This window comes from Ciconia boyciana, chromosome 8 (genome assembly GCF_034638445.1).
Source record: "Ciconia boyciana chromosome 8, ASM3463844v1, whole genome shotgun sequence".
Classification (NCBI taxonomy): domain Eukaryota; kingdom Metazoa; phylum Chordata; class Aves; order Ciconiiformes; family Ciconiidae; genus Ciconia; species Ciconia boyciana.
The window spans coordinates 56,618,072-56,635,662 of record NC_132941.1 but is presented as its reverse complement, the minus strand read 5'-3'; the positions used below and the strand labels follow the sequence as shown (position 1 = coordinate 56,635,662).

Genomic DNA, 17,591 nt, shown 5'->3' with positions numbered 1-17,591 from the left:
AGGATCAGTCAGCAACAAAGATGAGGCTTGCAAAACTCAAAAGACAGTTGTCTCAGAGGCTGGTGCAAGAGTAAAATTAACTTTTGCAAGAGAGGAAAGAAACAGCAATACCATACCACTTTCCCAACAAACAGCAAAATTTATTTCTTGAGTTTTAATTAATAATAGAAATAAGCATATCCAGACCTTTGTCAGACAATGGATGGGGCAGCTAAATAAGGAAGCGAGCTATGTATATTCTTATTTAAACTTTAAAATGCATAAGGCATGCAGATGCTATTTTGACAAGAGAGTGAAACTTAAAAACCTAGAGAGCTATTCTGCTCGAGTTTCCTCCAAACTTGTATCATTGCCATACAGATCCAATTATCTATTACAAATTAATTCTTCTAGTCCTTCCAGCACATTTTTTATCCCTTTGTCTCTGTCAGAACGCTGCTGTCACTACTTGCAAAGAAAACCAATGGAGGAGGTATTTCCCCATTGCCTAGTGATGCAAACAAATAATCTAGCTTTTCTACACTCTCCTGCTCATCAAGCTGAACTGGGTTTGACAACTGGAATGTATTAATTAAACCCTTGCACATTTAAGGGGAAAAGAGTCACTCTGCCAAATAAAATGGGACAATAATGAGGACAGCATTGGAGCATCTCTGCTGAAAAGTTGCCACATTTCTAGACATGTATTCATTCACCCACTCAACCCTCCCCCCTCCCCCAGGATCACCAGTTTGGTATGAAGTTCAGAAACAAGTCTAACAGCAAGCAGTAGAGGAGATAGGTGGGCGCAGTGTGTATTTTTAAATTTCCTTTATTAACCACATGAAGAATTGGTTGTTTTTAAAAGGGTCATGTATTATTTCCTCCCGCTATTCTTATGAATGGAAAGTGTAAAACTAAAAAAGAGGTCCATGCCATGCCATGCAAACACTCAGAATCAAGGCCATTTTGACCTGCTCAGGAAAAGAAGATATTTACTATCACATATAGGATCTCAACAACCCTCTTTTGGGTTTTACAAATTAATTCCACTATGGAGCGCCCCTTACTTTTGTAGAGTAGTGTGCAACTGGGGAAAACACTGCTTGAAGGCTTAGTTTCTACAACAAATGGACCTCGGTGCATGGCAGGCGGAGAGAGAAGAATACCCCAAACTCCCTTTCCTCCTTTCTAGAATATATGTCAGGACACCAGTTTGCAGTTGCAATCCAGGCAAGCCCAGCTTTGGCAACAACAGCGCTGATGGCGGACGGTCATCTGGAGTGATCGGTACGGTTGTCAGATAGCCATAAGGAAAAGTCCTGTCACCACATCCTTGAACAGCATTGCATGGCAGGGGTTTCCAAGGATAGCCTGAAAGGGAGGGCAATGCACCAAACACTTGGAAACAACTAATTGCTTGAGAGAGAGTAAAAACTTAATATGTAGGCCACACAGATCACATCTTTACCACCAACACGTTGAACCATTTATAAGAAAGTTTTGTAATTCTGCATAATTAAGTCTCTTAATAATGTAGATTTGAAGACTACAGAGCCACTGCAGTTAAGGTTGATGCTATTTTAATTACATAGCAAAAACATAATTTGGGAAGAAGCTTTGCAGTTTATTACATTTACTTCTGTCAAATAACTTATAATTGTGTGCCAAGGTGCCTGAGAAAAATATTGTGGGATTTTTGCCTTTTTTAAACAGCTTATGCCACTCGAAAAGGATTACTTCCTTTGTAAGTTGCTGTTTCAACTGAAGGGTACCAATTAATTAAGCCATTTACATAAAACTGTCTTGGATCAGCTACCTACAAAGATAAAGGCTGAAATCTACCTTCTAATTGAATAAATAAAGTTTTAAGAATAAATATATGTTGGTAATTATCTGTAATAATACAAATTAGGAAATTTAGCTGATAAAATGAGTATGTCAGAAATTAAGACTAAATTCTTATCATCCAAAATGAATAAGGAACAGTCTATCCAAACAACATTCTTCTAATTTATCTTTCATTTATTGTCACATTACATATCCTTGTATCATTTGATGTCTTGCCATATCACATGATGCAAACTGAGAGGGGGTGGAAAGTGTCTGTATTTCAAGGGATGTGCTTATTCTGATTAGACTTTTTTTTTCTTTTTTGGTTTGGGGGTGGACAGGAGAGAAAATAAAAACCTCTGTTTTTCACAAATAGTCATTATACACAGCAGGGAATGATAAATGACATCATTTAGCAAAATAACCTGGGGTATTTTAACACACACAATCAAAAGTAAGCTGTTTATTTATCTAACTAACTGTATGCAATTGGTATGAGTTCATAGTACACTAATATATCAAGTAAAATAAAATATGTGTGCCTTTTGTTGCAATACTTTTAGCAGGAGAAACATAGCTTAGAGCAAAATCATGGTCTCTCTAGCATTTAACTACAATCTATATTTTTCCCTCTATGCTTAAAAGAGGAAATTGTACAAAAACTTCTTATGCCAGTGGAGAAACAGATCTACACTGGAGATTTGCATTGCTGCAGCTACAGCAGCACAGACAGACGGACCCCATGAAAAATAATTTTTATGTTCAGCCTCTAGCACAGAAGGTGGTTTCTCATCCTCCACCTGTGTGGTGGTTCAGCTGATTAATGGTCTGACTGTGACAGCTGTTACACATGCAAAACTTGCACTGAAGCGAGTGGTGGGGTTTTTTGTCTGCATAATGACTCGAGGACACAATTCTGAGTCATATCACATGTTCTGAGTCAGGTCTCTTCCTTTCCTAATTGTTGCATTCTTTGCTAATGGATGGGATGCATTTTCTTTCAATATATCCCAACCAACTGTTCTTGCCACACATAAATCAAGCTTGTAATACTAAAAACTTAATCTAGAGCGGTTTCATATTGAAGCTTGCTATATCTGTCTCCAGGCAGAGATTCAGGATCTCAGAAGCAGCTGAGATTGTGCGTTACACATGTTGTGCTTGCACTTACCAAACCAGATCTCTAAGACTTATGAAAACATTTATGTATACAACCTGGAGTACTCAGTGGGAGTATGCATCTACATAACAATAAGCATAATGGTAAGTATTTGCAAGATCAGGGCCCAAATCAGCAAGAGATTTCACACTGCAAACATCCCAATCTCAATTTTTACTACTGAACAATAATAGGACATTCAGTCAGGATTACTGGGTTTCTACACCTGGAAACAGAGCTGAGCACGTTAGCTCTTCAGGGCAGGGGATAGCCCTACTCCTAGGTTTATGCAGAGCCTCCAGGCTGTAGGCTGCTCCTAGAAAATCTAAATACCTGGCAAATAATCATTTAATATTACGTCTGCTGGCTGATCCTTGACTGCAGTACCTCAAAACTGTATAACATTTTGTAAAATCGTCTGAACGGAGTTACTGAACTAAACAAAATTATCCTTTTACTTTAACTATAAGGCAAACTTACTCCCTGTGTACAATTCCACCCTCTCCAAGTTCACAGCTGAGTTGCTGTTGTTGGACTTCAACAGTTCAGCACTGGACTTGTACCTTCTTGTTGTGCTCTTGCCTGCTGGGGCTTCCCAGCTGGACCTGCAAGATGCAAACCTGGTGCCCGAGTCCTCTCCCCACGGACTGATGGGATTTCCCACCACGAGAAAACACTGGAGGCAGCTGCGAGGGATGGCACCGAGCCTGGGCGAGGCTAAGTGGAACGTGTGTGCGCGTGTTGTGTGTGGAGGGCGCAGTGATAATTAGGGAGGAGAAGCCAGCACTGCAATAGCCTGAGAAGAGATGAGTTGCCAACATCAACGGGTCACACGTCAGAGGAGCTTGGTGCATTAGTCAGTGACCAGGAACTGGTAACAGAGAGCTGCTGGCTCCACATCAACTCTCACATTAAATCACTTTCAGGAGCTTTCGGGTACCTGTTTTAGCGATTTCTTCAGCTCCAGTCTAAATATAACACTAGGTAAATGTGCCAGGCATTTACCAAGGCATTTTACAGACAAAACAGGGTCTCTCTTGCCCTATTTTTATACATATTTAAAGGAAACATCACAAAAAAGGATATAACAGTAGAGAGAACTGCACATCTAACTTCATAAGCAAAAATTTACACCTTTAGAGATATACCTTTGCACAAGCATGCACACACATAAACCAAAGCATAAATACACAAATCTAAGTGCGCAACAGAAGATATTATTCATGAACATACATAATGGAGAAGAGAATGTGTCACTTCGTCATCCAATCTTTACCACTAGTCTAAAATTATCAGTAAAATATGATGTACAAACCTAAAACAATACAAGAGAAAACTCATTTTCTTTTCTGTTTCTCTTTCAAGCAGTGTTTCAGAAAATCCCTTTGTATTTTATAACTTCTCACAAAATTAAAAGTGTCATCCAGGTAGGTTTACTGATCCCTGGCTTCACAAATATTATGTAGGCGCTCTGCCTCTACAAGGATGCACTATCACCTACTAGAAAGCAACACTTTCATTTTGTGTTCAGCGAGTAAGGTATGATGAGTACTGTCATTGCAGTGAGAACCCATAAATGCATTGTGCGTGGTCATTTCATCACAATGGAAATAGCATATAAATACCATTCACCACGTTGCAAATAACACAACACACACACACACAATCCCATCCTCCCCCACTTCTCCATCCACCCTGCATCACAGTCACTGGTGCTAACCTGATTAATAAAACACAATTTGATCCATAAGAATCTGGTTTTACTTTCACTGAGAAGCTCATCTTTCCTCCTTTGCCTATGGCTCTTTTATTGTTCTACAGCTCTGGTTCTAGAAAATGGCACCACTTTGCAAAATGCTTAGGGATGCATCATGTATGGAAGATGCCATGCTGAATAAACCTCTACCTTGCTTCACTGTACATGTGTCAAAAGTGAAATTTCTTCTGCCACTAACAGCAAGTGTCTTCTAGAAGAGACAATCCTAGCCTGAGGAGTTATTCAAAGGGTAAATGCTGTCTGTGTTTAAAAAAGGAGGTCTACCCTTAGCAGAAAATCTAAAATGTTCTCCTTTGCAGGAATATACTAATTTCTAATTTCAATATTGATTTGAACAAGAGAAAAGAACTCTACCAAAGCTGCATTTTTTACAGTTGATGTTTTAACTTTACACTGAAAAGTTAAGACCACTGCTGCACACGTGTAAGGTTGCACCTCCAGAATGGTTCATTTCTCTGAAGTCTATCTAGAAGCTGGCCATAGGTAACCAATTCAGTTTTAAGGAAATTTCCATTTTTGTAGCTCCTGGATCATTATCTAGATGTATCTATTGAGGTATAGGAAGGAGATGGTCTTACGAAAGAAAGATCATTAGCTCTGAATTGCTCATCCCATTGCTGCTGTTTTCTGTGATGCAACAACCTTTGGCATATATACTTGAAACTATGTCACACTTGTCTCCTTTAGTGGATGTAATGCTAATGAAAGTTTTCTGGGTAACGTATCGGGAAGTTGATTTCATTTGTACTCATGGAACAGGTAGACAGTAGTTAAAAAGTTGCCCCATTGCCTTTACATAAAACTGAGTTTGAGAAATCAATTCTAGAAATGAAATTATAATTCAGTTTCTACTTCTACTTTGCCCCAGCTGACTTAGATGTTACCTCATTGACAAGGATCAGAAAGAAACTACTGTTTCAACTTGCCAAGCCCATGGCTAAAAGTGACATTCTGAGTCTGATCTTAAGTAACGATCCCTAAGTAAAAGGCTATGTAACTAATTACTAATCCCTTGAGCTGTCTAGGCTATAGATGGCACCATCATACACTATTTATTTATTTGGATGAAATTCGGTATCAAAATATTTCAGCAGGACTACAGCGACCTGGCAAGATACTACAGGGATGGATGACTTCGATATGCCACAGATCAGACAGATATTCTTAGCAAGTGTATGACTCTCAAAATGTTAAAACATATGAAGCTACTTATCAAGAAGCAAAACATACCGCAGATTTCTTTTCTGATTTTTTTAAGAACAGCATATAAAGAAACAATATTGCAAAGTCTTAATTTTTCATCAGCTAGCTCTATTCCTAATTATTCCTATATTTTATTCTCTGCAGATGCCAAAGATAAAATAGAAACATAATTAAATGAAAAGCAAGGAGGAGATGTTCTGAACCTAAATGTGTCTAAGATAACCTAGTTTTTGGAATCTAAACAAACCCCTCTTTAAACATTTCTTCTACAGTGTGCCTCACTTGGAAGCATCTTCATTTCCACACGAAAACCACAAAATTGAATCCCTGACACCAATGCAACTAAGACCTCAAGAGCTTTTCTTCCTTAAAATGTACAATCATTTCTCACTGGTTGACACTAGCTGTTGACCTATGTGATTTGTTATCTTCGACATAAAGTACACAAAAAGCTTTAGAAATTCCACATACAGGACCATCTGGTTAGTGTTACTCCATTTATTCCACTCTTTTTTCCATGAAATGTTTGAACCAGAAGTATACGAAACACTAATAATAAGTAGAATGTTCAACAAATGTTAATGACTGACTATAACTTATCACATACTTCATTCTAAATTCCTCATGGAAGCAATCTGTTTGTTTTTAGAAATCTTCACCATTAGAGAATTTTCTCACTGGCCTGAAGAACTGATATTTTTCCTTTTCATAATACTTGCCAGTTATGTGTGTGTAGAATTCAAGCACAGGGAGTTAAAATGGTATACATTTTACTTCTGCATCCCTTATAGAGGCTTAAGTCCTGTGATAGGACTACGTCTCCATTGCTTAATGTGTTGAATAGGGAAGGTATGTGCTGGCTTTCAAGTGCATGGCAAACAACATTCTGTGCAGAGGTGCACAGCATCGTTTCCTGAAGTTCAGACATAGCAATAGGTGGGAATCCATTTTCTGCATCCTACAAAATTCCTACATCATCCATCATCTTCCCTCATCCTACAAAAATTTTCCAAGCCCACTTCAGCTTGCAAACCAATTATTTTTATATGATAAACCAGAGAAGAAATGGGCGCACACTCATCCCACTCCAGAAAAGGCAACAGCTCCATAATTATCATGCTCCCCTGTGATCTGAAAGATCAAGATCCTGTCCCCTAATTCAGACTGAAGACTCACATTTCACACATCAGCTGAAACTTCTGTCTACTGACTCTTCCAGGGAAGGTGTCTCTGTTTCTCCTGTTGTTATTATTCATATCCGAATTCAAGTTATTCACAGCAGCAGACATTTGGATCCACCCCCGACAGCTCCCCTAGACACAGCCATATGACTATTTGGATGGATGAGAAAAGGGCAATGGACACTAGGTCTGTACATATCTCTTTCTCTCTCCTTTTGACCAGAAACTCTATCTTTGTCAAATGTAGTAGGAAAGGGCACAACAGCCGTGTTGTGTGGTTGATTTTTTTTGGGGGGGGTCTAAAAAATCTCTCCCTATCTATGCTGAAGTGCTACCATGCAGGTGGGTATATCAGATAGCATCCACAGGACTCAGGACTTTCAAAAACAAGAACTAAAGATTTGGCATATTGTCTCTCAAACCCCCTGCTCCCACCGGACTGAAAGCCAGAGCATTTGCCAGCCACCTCACTCCACCACCATCATGGAACAGAGGTTTTTGGGTCCCAGGAAGGAGAGATTCTTTCTGTAGAGAATCATCAAGGGTTTTGCTTTGTTTTTAATATTAACTTTTGCTGTTGCAATCATTTTATAAGCTGTAGGAATCAGGTATCCACTGCTCTGACAGAAGAGCCAGAAAGGAAAACTGATGTGTCCCAACTCAGCTTTTTATTCTAGCAGCTAGCAAACGCCTCTCAAGCTTTTGAGCTCCCCCTAAACTCTCCATTCCAGTCTGAAAAGAACAGTTGAGGCTCTTGTCAGAAAGTGATGCCGCTTGGCATATCAGCCAACACCTGGAGTATGATGGCTATTGCAGGGCAAGTGAGTTTCGAGAGCCTACTCTCCAGTGCATTGACAGGCTTCCAGTGACTGACTGAGTCAATGACGGGCCTGGAGTTTTTGTGCCATCGCAATGCATTGAATAAAACATATTTTAGATTGACTCCCTTGCATTTATGTGCATAATAGAAATGTATATAACTTACATTCAGGGGAGAAATATATTCTAGGACCGTACCCATGTTCATCATGTCAGTGAACATTTTATAATCTATTTTCATATTTGCAACAAAACAAAGAAGTGCTAGATTCCCGAACCAACAGTAACCCCTTATGGAGTCTATACATGTAGCAAGAGCAAAGTAGGAACAGGATGATGCATGGCTTGAGAAAATTTTAAGAAACTGAATCTCCTTTCATATCATCTGAGGTTCATCCTTTCAAACACTATTATAAATTAAAGAGCTATAATGAATTTTGTCATGGGTGGGGGTTTGGTTTGAAGCAACAATACTACATTTGATTCAAGAATAATCTATTGTGACCTATAATACCAGCGTGCCAGCTTTTTTAAATTAACTGACCACAGCTAGCAAACAGCTATTAACATAGTGACTGTGTGGGGATACAAAGATATGCAGTGTCTGTGCTGCTGAACCACAAAGTATTTTTAAAAGAAGAAAAAATTAAAGAGGACGGCCTCCCCCTCCCCAACTGGTCACTAAGACAATGAACTTATTCAATGTTTACAATCTTTTGTGCTTCTTTATAGGAATATTCCACCAATTTCCAAAATTATAGCTGGTGGTTGGCTTAATATGATTTGTGCACTAAACAAATGACAGTGTTCACAACAGGGCTAAGCATTATATTAAGTCAGCGATTAGTGCACCCTTGTATATATGTCACACGTCAAAACCATCATACAGCTTTGCAATTGATTATAAAATCCTCTGTAAGTATGTACAGTAATAAGGCCACCCTGACATCGAAACACCCAGACAGCTTACTATTCACCGTTAAATTCATCCTCAGTGACATTGACACCAACCTTTTCTATTTTCTCTTCCTAACAAACTGCATATGTGTCTTTTGTGCAGGGGGCAAAACCAAAAGACTTAAGGAATGGCCTTCAACATAGCAATATGGATATAAGTTGGCAATGGCCGCACCAGCAGTAGTGCTGGCTGCACTCTTCCCAAGAAGGATGGATGCACCAGTGCACCCCACTGGTCTCCAGTGGCACAGAGGACAGAAGTGATGAGGTCAAGCTAAATCCTGGGTCTGCAACCCAGCAGAGAATTATGCTGCTATTGCACTAACAGGCCAGTTCAGATCATCTGTTCTTGCCTTTCCATCAAAAACAGATGGTTCATATAAGAATACAGTATATCCTCAGCATGGCAAGAAGTTACGGGTTTTTTTCAGATTTTGAGGAATATGGCTGCCTAAGGACAGATATGTGCCTTGCTATAAGACTGCCTGGTAGTAAACACCTTTTTAAAAAGCCAGTAATTTTTTTCAGAAGCAAATAATGAAAACTGCACATCTGAGGACATAATGAAAACAGTGTTTTTAACAGACTGAGAAATCTGTAAAGCTGAATTTTAAATGATTGTGACAAATCAACAAAGCAACGAGTCCATTCTCGTAATAATTTAAAAAAAAATGCAAATGAAGAGACCAGTGACTTTTTTTTTCCAGCAGGAAAGTATACTTTTGTCCTATTCCCTTATAACAAAGAACAAGAAAATTCTTCTGGCTCAGGCAATATAACTGTTCACCTCAAAGGTAGATGCCAGGCTTAGAAAATTTCTAGTGATAATTCCTGAGTTTCAGAAAGCAACTGTGAGGAGTTGGTTACGATGGGGATGCATACAAAGCCATCGTTACAACGCACCTCTTCCTTCTGCTTATTGAAAGAGCAGCTTTGGAAAAGCTTGAAGAATATTTTTGATACTGGCATTTCCTTTGCTCATCACTTTGACCATTGTTACTCCTCTTTGCTGTGGTTTCCCTTTTTCTGTTATATAAACATAATCTACTTGCTTTTTCTTTCAAAGCATTCGCAGCCTAATCCCCTCCCAACCTATTCTCATTCATTTATTCCAGAGGGGAGAGCTCCCACCTCCAGTCAGCCCCTGACAGTAGGCTCCATCACCCATTTGTTACCTTTTCAAGCAAGGATCTTTGTGCTTTCTCCCCTGCTGCCCCCATGCTTGGGTAGAGCTCCTTGTTCATGTCCACAAAGCTGCCTCGTTATCCTCCTTCAAATCCCCTCTCAAGCCTCCTCTTAACTCTGATGCCAGAAAAAAAGCTTGACAATAGCTGTGCTGCTGCAATATTGAGCCCACTACCTATGAAGCCGACCTTCTTATTCACTCCTCGTGCTTCCCCATCTGCTTATATCCACCTGTTGTCTCCTGTTGTTGAGTTTAAAAGTTATCACAGGAGAAAGGGCTAAATCAGCTTGAATTACTCTGCATTTGCTGAGAATGCATATTCCTGTCAGCTGACAGGAGGCAACTTGTTACCCTGAGAAAATATCTTTATATGCCTTAGCCATCTGGATGTAAATTCTCTGGAGGGGGCAACTCTTTGCTCTGTATTTGTATGCTGCCTAAGGGTCCTGATCCTAGCTATTTCATAGCACAAAAACATTGCTGGATATATAATAAGGATTACGTTTGCTCTTCTAGACGCCTACTTGTGTGTGTCACCAGAGCTTGGGAGCCTGAGTACATGGACAGAAGACAGAAAGTTTACTAAACAGTTGAATGAAATGTGGATCAGCTTCTCAGAGTATTGAACATATGGCTCACATTTAAATATGACTAACATGCAGGCAAAATTCTGGTCTAATAAATATTTAGGAAGTTGGGTGATAGACATATACAGCTAAAAACTACCTGGTTGCCCATCCATTAATACAGTTACCATGAGTGGGAAGTTAAAAAAGCTCAATTTTAAGAGCAACATCATCTACCTCTATCAGGTTGCTATTCCCGCTGCCTCTTCCCCCACCCCACTGGACAAATAATAGAGCAGCCTAAACAGCTCCACAGACAGGATTAAAACTTTTAGCTACTGGGAAATTATCTTATTTACAAAGGTAGATTTTATTTTATCAATGAAGTGGTTTTTGAGTGATGCTAACAGAAGCAGGTTGGTGCTGTACAGGACAGGGAAGAAGACTTCCTCTGAGTCAAGAAATCAAGTCTCTGAATTGTTCACAGTATGGGAAAAACATCTTTGATTGAAACAATCAACCCAATTTGCAATCTGCCATTTAGTTAAAAAAAAAAGAAGAAAAAGAAAAAAAAGAAGAGGTATTTTTACTCTAAAACTAAATATGCAGAATTCAAAAGCAAAACTCTCAACCTTTACCTTTGTGCTTGCTTATTGTCTGAGGGTGAGGCTTGAATTAGTCCTTGCCTAAAAATCCCATTTAGGAAAGTGTGGGATCAGTTTCTTCCTTGCTTTTAAAAAAAAACTTTTACAAGTGGAAAAAATCCCACAGAGGCTGCAGGGTAATGTTTTTCATTAACCGGAACGCACATTTTCAGAAGTAAAACTGCATGCTTTTTTCTGGCAATAATTAACAAATTATTGTATATCATTTCTTTAAAATTACTCCCCAGATAATGGCTTTTCTGTTTCTTTACACCAATGAATATTGCCAACCTGTTTGTTTTTAAGAACAAAGAGAGTAAGTCCAAAGCCCATTGCTGCAAGCCATATTTCCAATCCCTATCTTCTGCACAGTTTTGAACTATAAAAAAGAAAATCTTTTCTAAAACTTAATATAGAAAAATTAGCATGACCAAAACAGTTCCAAACCCCAATCTTCAAATGAAAGTGCAAAATGAATTTGAAACTGCAAATGAAGTAACATTTGTTTTAGTAAACAGCAATTTGTACAGATAAGGTTATTTACACAAGAGCTCAACACATTTTTTCCATCTGTATTATTTGACAAGATGGATCCAAAATTCAAGAAAAGTAAAAGTGAATAAACAAGGGTATCTGTATATTTAAAAATTGATTTCTTTTATTACTCTACCTAATACTAAATCAGCACAATGCAACTGCCATTTTAAGGAAGTCTTACCAAGTTTGAATGAGCAAGTGTACTTCATTACAAAAGATAAAAGTTTCTTCTTCCCTACAGTGAATACAGGTAATTTCAGAAGCTGTGGCTTATAATTATTCATTGCTGAAAGGCTTTTAAAAGGTCCATATTGAAAACAGTGACCCCCAGCTTCCCCTCAGAATGAATGGAGGTAAAAATTCTCATTTTGCTGGAATGCTGGTTGATAACTGTTAGGCAAAACATGCATTTCTTCATTACAGTGCGGTCTGCAGGTTCATTTAAATAACAATATCAACCAGCATAAAAGTCACAAAAGAATTATCTGGCAATTTCAATATGTTGAAATGTATGATTAGTGCTAACAATGGGCACCTCGAGTAAATAAATGAATGGTTTTTATTGGCAGCATTACTTCCGATTATTTAGCTTTATGGAATATCAAACTTTATAATTCAAAACCTTGGTCAAGAGTGTTTGCTTGTGTAACTTTTGAACTAGAACTGACATTTTTAAATGTCTCTCCAATTTCCTCTTCCTTTTCCCACTGTTCCCAAGAAAGTAAAAAAACCACATTGCCCAAGCAATGAGAGCAGTATTTTGTCCTTTTGTGAGATATTTAAAGAGCCACCTTCATACTGTCACTATTTTTCATGCAAAAATAAACACCAAATCTGGAAATTAGATTTTTTGTGTGAAAGATATCAACCCAGTATTTATAAATTATATCAACAGTATACAAAATGCCTCAACAGTCTTTTCTGACCTGCAAATCCCACAGATCTCACAGAAAAATTTAACAGTTTAGAATCTTATTATTACAGTAATATCATCTCTATCTCAAGAGATTGCAATCCAATTCATTACCATTAAGATACAAATTACAGCACAAGAGGCATACACCCTCTGGGCTTGATACAGTGTCCAAAAACACACGATGACTGCAAGCGCTCTCTTAGAAAGTGTTCCCACCGCATGTCTTCAAATAGCTCCAGGGGGAGGAGCTGTGTTGGTTATCGGAGATCTCGCTGCACTTGACTTTGCAGGGTCTTTTCCCTTAGCTCCCTTTCAGATACACTGTCCTCCTCTGCCGTGCCAGCCCGTGGTCACTTCCCCTTTGCGTGACATTTCTGCCCCTACAGCAGAGCTGATGCCACGGAATGGTTGGCTCGGTACAAAGCTTGGTGGTTCAGCTTATACCACCAACAAAGGTTAAGTTTGATTTAAGCCCCTGGTCTTTGCACTGAAATGACTGAAGCACACGCCCTTCGCCCCGTTTGATTTTGTCAGGTCTGCTGTAGGGTTGGTAACATCGGATGGATGGATGGGATGGACAGCAAAGAGATACTAATGTCTTATACACCACGGCGAGATTCCTTGGAGTACATCTGTCAATATCCTGCATCTACTGAGTTTGTTAGTCACTTCTTCACATCCAAGATATCCACTTAAGAGGATACCCGAAAATAAATCGCCTCACATGAAAATGGCAGGTTCAGTTGAGCTTAAAGAAAGCAAAAACTTTTCCCAAAAGACAATGAATACAACTGAGTTGTGCAGCATGATTTGGGCAAACATATTTATACCATTAATCTAAAGATGATCCTAGAAATGGATGGAGACTGCTGGGATATGCTGAACCAGACAGCAATTTTAAAACATGGGTATACTAAAATGATCCTTTCTTTTGTACCAGTGTAGCAAGGATGCAGTTTGTAATTCAGGAAGACAAAATTTACTTATTTTCACACAACTGCAGGTAAAGAGAAATACAGTTCTGTTTAACGTTAGCTACATTGCTTCCATGACAACACATGGCCTGGCACAGTATCAACCTCAAAAGATTGCAGAGTTTGTAATGACTTAAAAGATAGAAGCCAGTCTTGTAATTAAGGCAACATATTCAGATACTTGGGAAATCAAGGTTCAATTCTCAATGTTGTAATGCATTCCCTGCATCACCTTTGGTAAGTTACAATCTACGCATCCAGAGCATATGGCAGAGATAACACTACTCCTTTCTCCTGTTCTTTGTCTTGACAACAAAGATTATTAACCCATCAGTGCAGAGGATTTCTCTTAATTTGTGTTTATATGATAATTTGTACAACATGGCCCTAATTTCAGATGGAGACTCTATGCACCACTATACTTCTAAATAAAGCCTGGCTAGATTTCTTCAAGTCCACAGAGCCAAATTACAGCAATTCATTTAAACAAATTGAAGAAGGGCTTGTATATGGAAAGATATAAAGGGACTGAACATGTGGTTAGCAAGAGGGAGTTTCTTGTGCTGTTAATCCAATTCCAGGGTGACTGCTGGGAATCTTCTTTACTCAGTAAAGCCCTTAATTATGAAGAGAGTCTACACAGAACTGCTGAGGACAAAAACAATGAACAAGTGTCATGGTTAAACTATCTTTGCTTTTATAATTGGCTCATTTCAAATGTCTAATAGAGAAGTCTACAAACTCAGAACCACTGGATCAGAAGCACTACACTGTTTATATACCATAGGTCAATGCCATCCACATCCTGTAGCTAAAAAGGTATGTTCATCTGTGAAATATTTACAAATATTACACAAGTACTGCAAGGAGTAAATAGTAGGGAATAGTAGTAGCCGCTGATGACTCCAACATGTGATACTGAAAACCCAAAAAGCAATTTGGCACTTTCAAATGCTGGCACTAAACACAGCCGAGTAATGTGTTTCTACAGCTCTCATTCTATACATGTGTGATCTCACCCTCAGGTCTATAGCCAAATACAAGAAAAGAAATAAGGGGGAGCTGCAGAAACATGTGAGAAAGAAATACTAAATAGTAGACCATTCTCCTACCCCTGTTGCTATGTGGCACAGAGACAACGTTAGCAATGGAAATTCTGCTGCAGGCAGCCAAAGATTCAAAAAAGAATCCAAGCAGCAACAGACCTGCAAAGCTCAAGAAGATCCTACAGCCAGACTTACAGCCTGTCTTAGGTTCCTTGCACAGACAGGTCTGATTGAGCATGACATCTTTTTTCTTTCTTTTTTCTGTAAGCATAAAAATGGTTCATTGCTCCTGACTTCAGCATATTTTTGATGTAATGTGCAAACTGCTAGACAGTACCACACTAGAGATCGATATCATCCAAGTATTGCAAAGGATTCTGATAAAGTATTAACTTAGTGCTCTGACCAGTTATTAATGGAAGCTTTCTCAGTTTTTACAACCATCATGTCAAAACTCGAGCCAAAGGAATTTACCCAAGCTCTGTCCAAGGAATATGACACAGGAATGTAATACACATATGGCAAAGATTTAATGTATGTGATGACTGCTAGGCAAACGATGTTTTTATTGTCCAAGAAACAATGGCATATTCAAATCCGGTATAAGTAAGGAGTGAATAATGATGTTAGATCATCACACCACGAGGGAAACACAGAAGAAAAATTTGTTGCAAATTTAGTCTCTCTGTGAATGAAGTAAAACAATACAGAGGACAGGCAGACCATCAGGAATCCAATTGCTTTCGGGAAGAGGGGGGCTGGCATTTTTTTAATGCCAGCAATTTTCTAATGAACTGTTGACAATCACAGATGTTCTTACACCTCAAACAGCTGGGGTTCTCAAAAATTCACCATGTGGCCAAGTGTCAAATTTTAACTGGCTTTTACCTGCCTTTGCAGTTCTGACTACCGAGAGTAAGCCAGAGGTTTACATTTTTGCTGTTGGTAGTTGCTGGCTAAATTAAATAGTTTTCACACAGGAGTAATGGTAGCTTGCCTTTGCCCTGTTGTGTAGGTAAACACTGCAGCTTAAAACCAAGAGTAAACCAGGAGTAAACAACAAAATGAAAGGCACCTTGTAAACAGCAACAATAAAGGCAAGCAAATTTACTAGTTAGTTAGAAAGAAATATCTGATTTTTCATTTAGCTCTTTAAAAGCATCATTAAAACATGCACAAAATCACCAGATTTCCACAGCCCTCTCCCTTTTCTGGTCACCAAAAAAGCCAATTAAAAATGGATTTGTAAGCAATCCCCAAACCATGAAATTGTCACAGCAGCAATGATATAAGATTCAAGGTAAAAAATAAGTATTAAGCATTAAAAACATGGGACCTGTTGTCAGACAATCACTATTTCTCCAAGTTATAGGGATCCTCTGGTCTTTGTGATTGCAAACAAGAGCATTTACTGAGAAAGCTACTAGAACAGAACGTAAAAGGATCTTTATAGTCACTGCTCTGGTTAGATTTCCTGAAACAAATTAGAGTAAATTCAGAATTGCCCTGGATTACATAAGAAGCCAAACTATACGAGTCTAAGAAATCAATTGGAGATCATTGCTTTTACCTAGTTGCACCCTCTAATCCAAGGGTGGAATAACTGCCATACATCTCTCCGCAACTCAGAATACCTTAGTTATTTTCCCATGACAGGCTGTGCCATCTGATTTTGACAGAAAACAAAACCTGAACTTTTACATGGCACTTTTTAGAGGCATTTTTATATGGGAACTATCCCAATCTTAAACAGTTTTCTTTAACAAATACTGTTTTTGTTAGCTTATGCTGAAAGAATAGCAGTATGCATAAACTGGTACCTCTTGGAGCTTCTCTCTCAATTAAGGTATTTCTGAACTTGGTAACATCACCTGAAACATTCTGTCTTTTTATGACCTAGCAAAATGGCTGGTATTCTAAAAATGTGTTTATTTTTAAATGATACGTATTTGATAGTTCAACTTGTTTCTAATCATCAAGCAGAATGGAGCCCCCATAATCCAGGGGGAAATGCTTAGTGACCTGCTGTACCACTTAGACACACACAAGTCTATGGGGCCAGATGGGATTCACCCAACGGTACTGAGGGAGCTGGCAGAAGTGCTCACCAAGCCCCTTTCCATCATTTATCAGCAGTCCTGGCTAACTGGGGAGGTCCCAGTTGACTGGAAGTTAGCAAATGTGACGTCCATCTACAAGAAGGGCAGGAAGGAGGATCCAGGGAACTACAGGCCTGTCAGCCTGACCTTGGTGCCGGGAAAGGTTATGGAGCAGATCATCTTGACTGCCATCACACGGCACATACAGGACAACCGGGTGATCAGGCCCAGTCAGGAAGGGTTTATGAAAGGCAGGTCCTGCTTGACCAACCTGATCTCCTTCTGTGACAAGATAACCCTCTTAGTGGATGAGGGAAAGGGTGTGGATGTTGTCTACCTAGACTTTAATAAAGTCTTTGACACCATTTCCCACAGCATTCTCCTGGGGAAACTGGCTGCTCATGGCTTGGACGGGTGTACTCTTCGCTGGGTAAAAAACTGGCTGGATGGCCAGGCCCAAAGAGTGGTGGTGAATGGAGTTAAACCCAGCTGGCAGCCGGCCACAAGTGGTGTCCCCCAGAGCTCAGTATTGGGGCCAGTTCTGTTTAATATCTTTATCAGTGATCTGGACGAGGGGATCAAGTGCAGCCTCAGTAAGTTTGCAGGCAACACCAAGCTGGGTGGGAGTGTTTATCTGCCTGAAGGGTGGGAAGGCTCTACAGAGGGACCGGGACAGGCTGGATTGATGGGCCAAGGCCAGTTGTATGATGTTCAG

At 39.2% G+C, this 17,591-nt stretch overlaps 1 protein-coding gene across 5 annotated transcripts in view; it reads right to left on the bottom strand.

Annotated features, from left to right (window-relative positions):
* Nucleotides 1–17,591, bottom strand: part of VTI1A (vesicle transport through interaction with t-SNAREs 1A) — a 280,273-nt gene that overhangs the window by 56,063 nt on the left and 206,619 nt on the right. Inside the window, exon 9 of one of the 5 annotated variants that reach the window (XM_072871482.1) lies at nt 217–1,353. The exons of the other annotated variants lie outside the window; for them this stretch is intronic. Coding sequence (XP_072727583.1) covers nt 1,305–1,353 — 49 coding nt within the window. The 3' untranslated portion in view covers nt 217–1,304. Of the gene's footprint in view, nt 1–216; nt 1,354–17,591 lie in introns of those variants that run through there. 5 annotated transcript variants of the gene reach the window in all.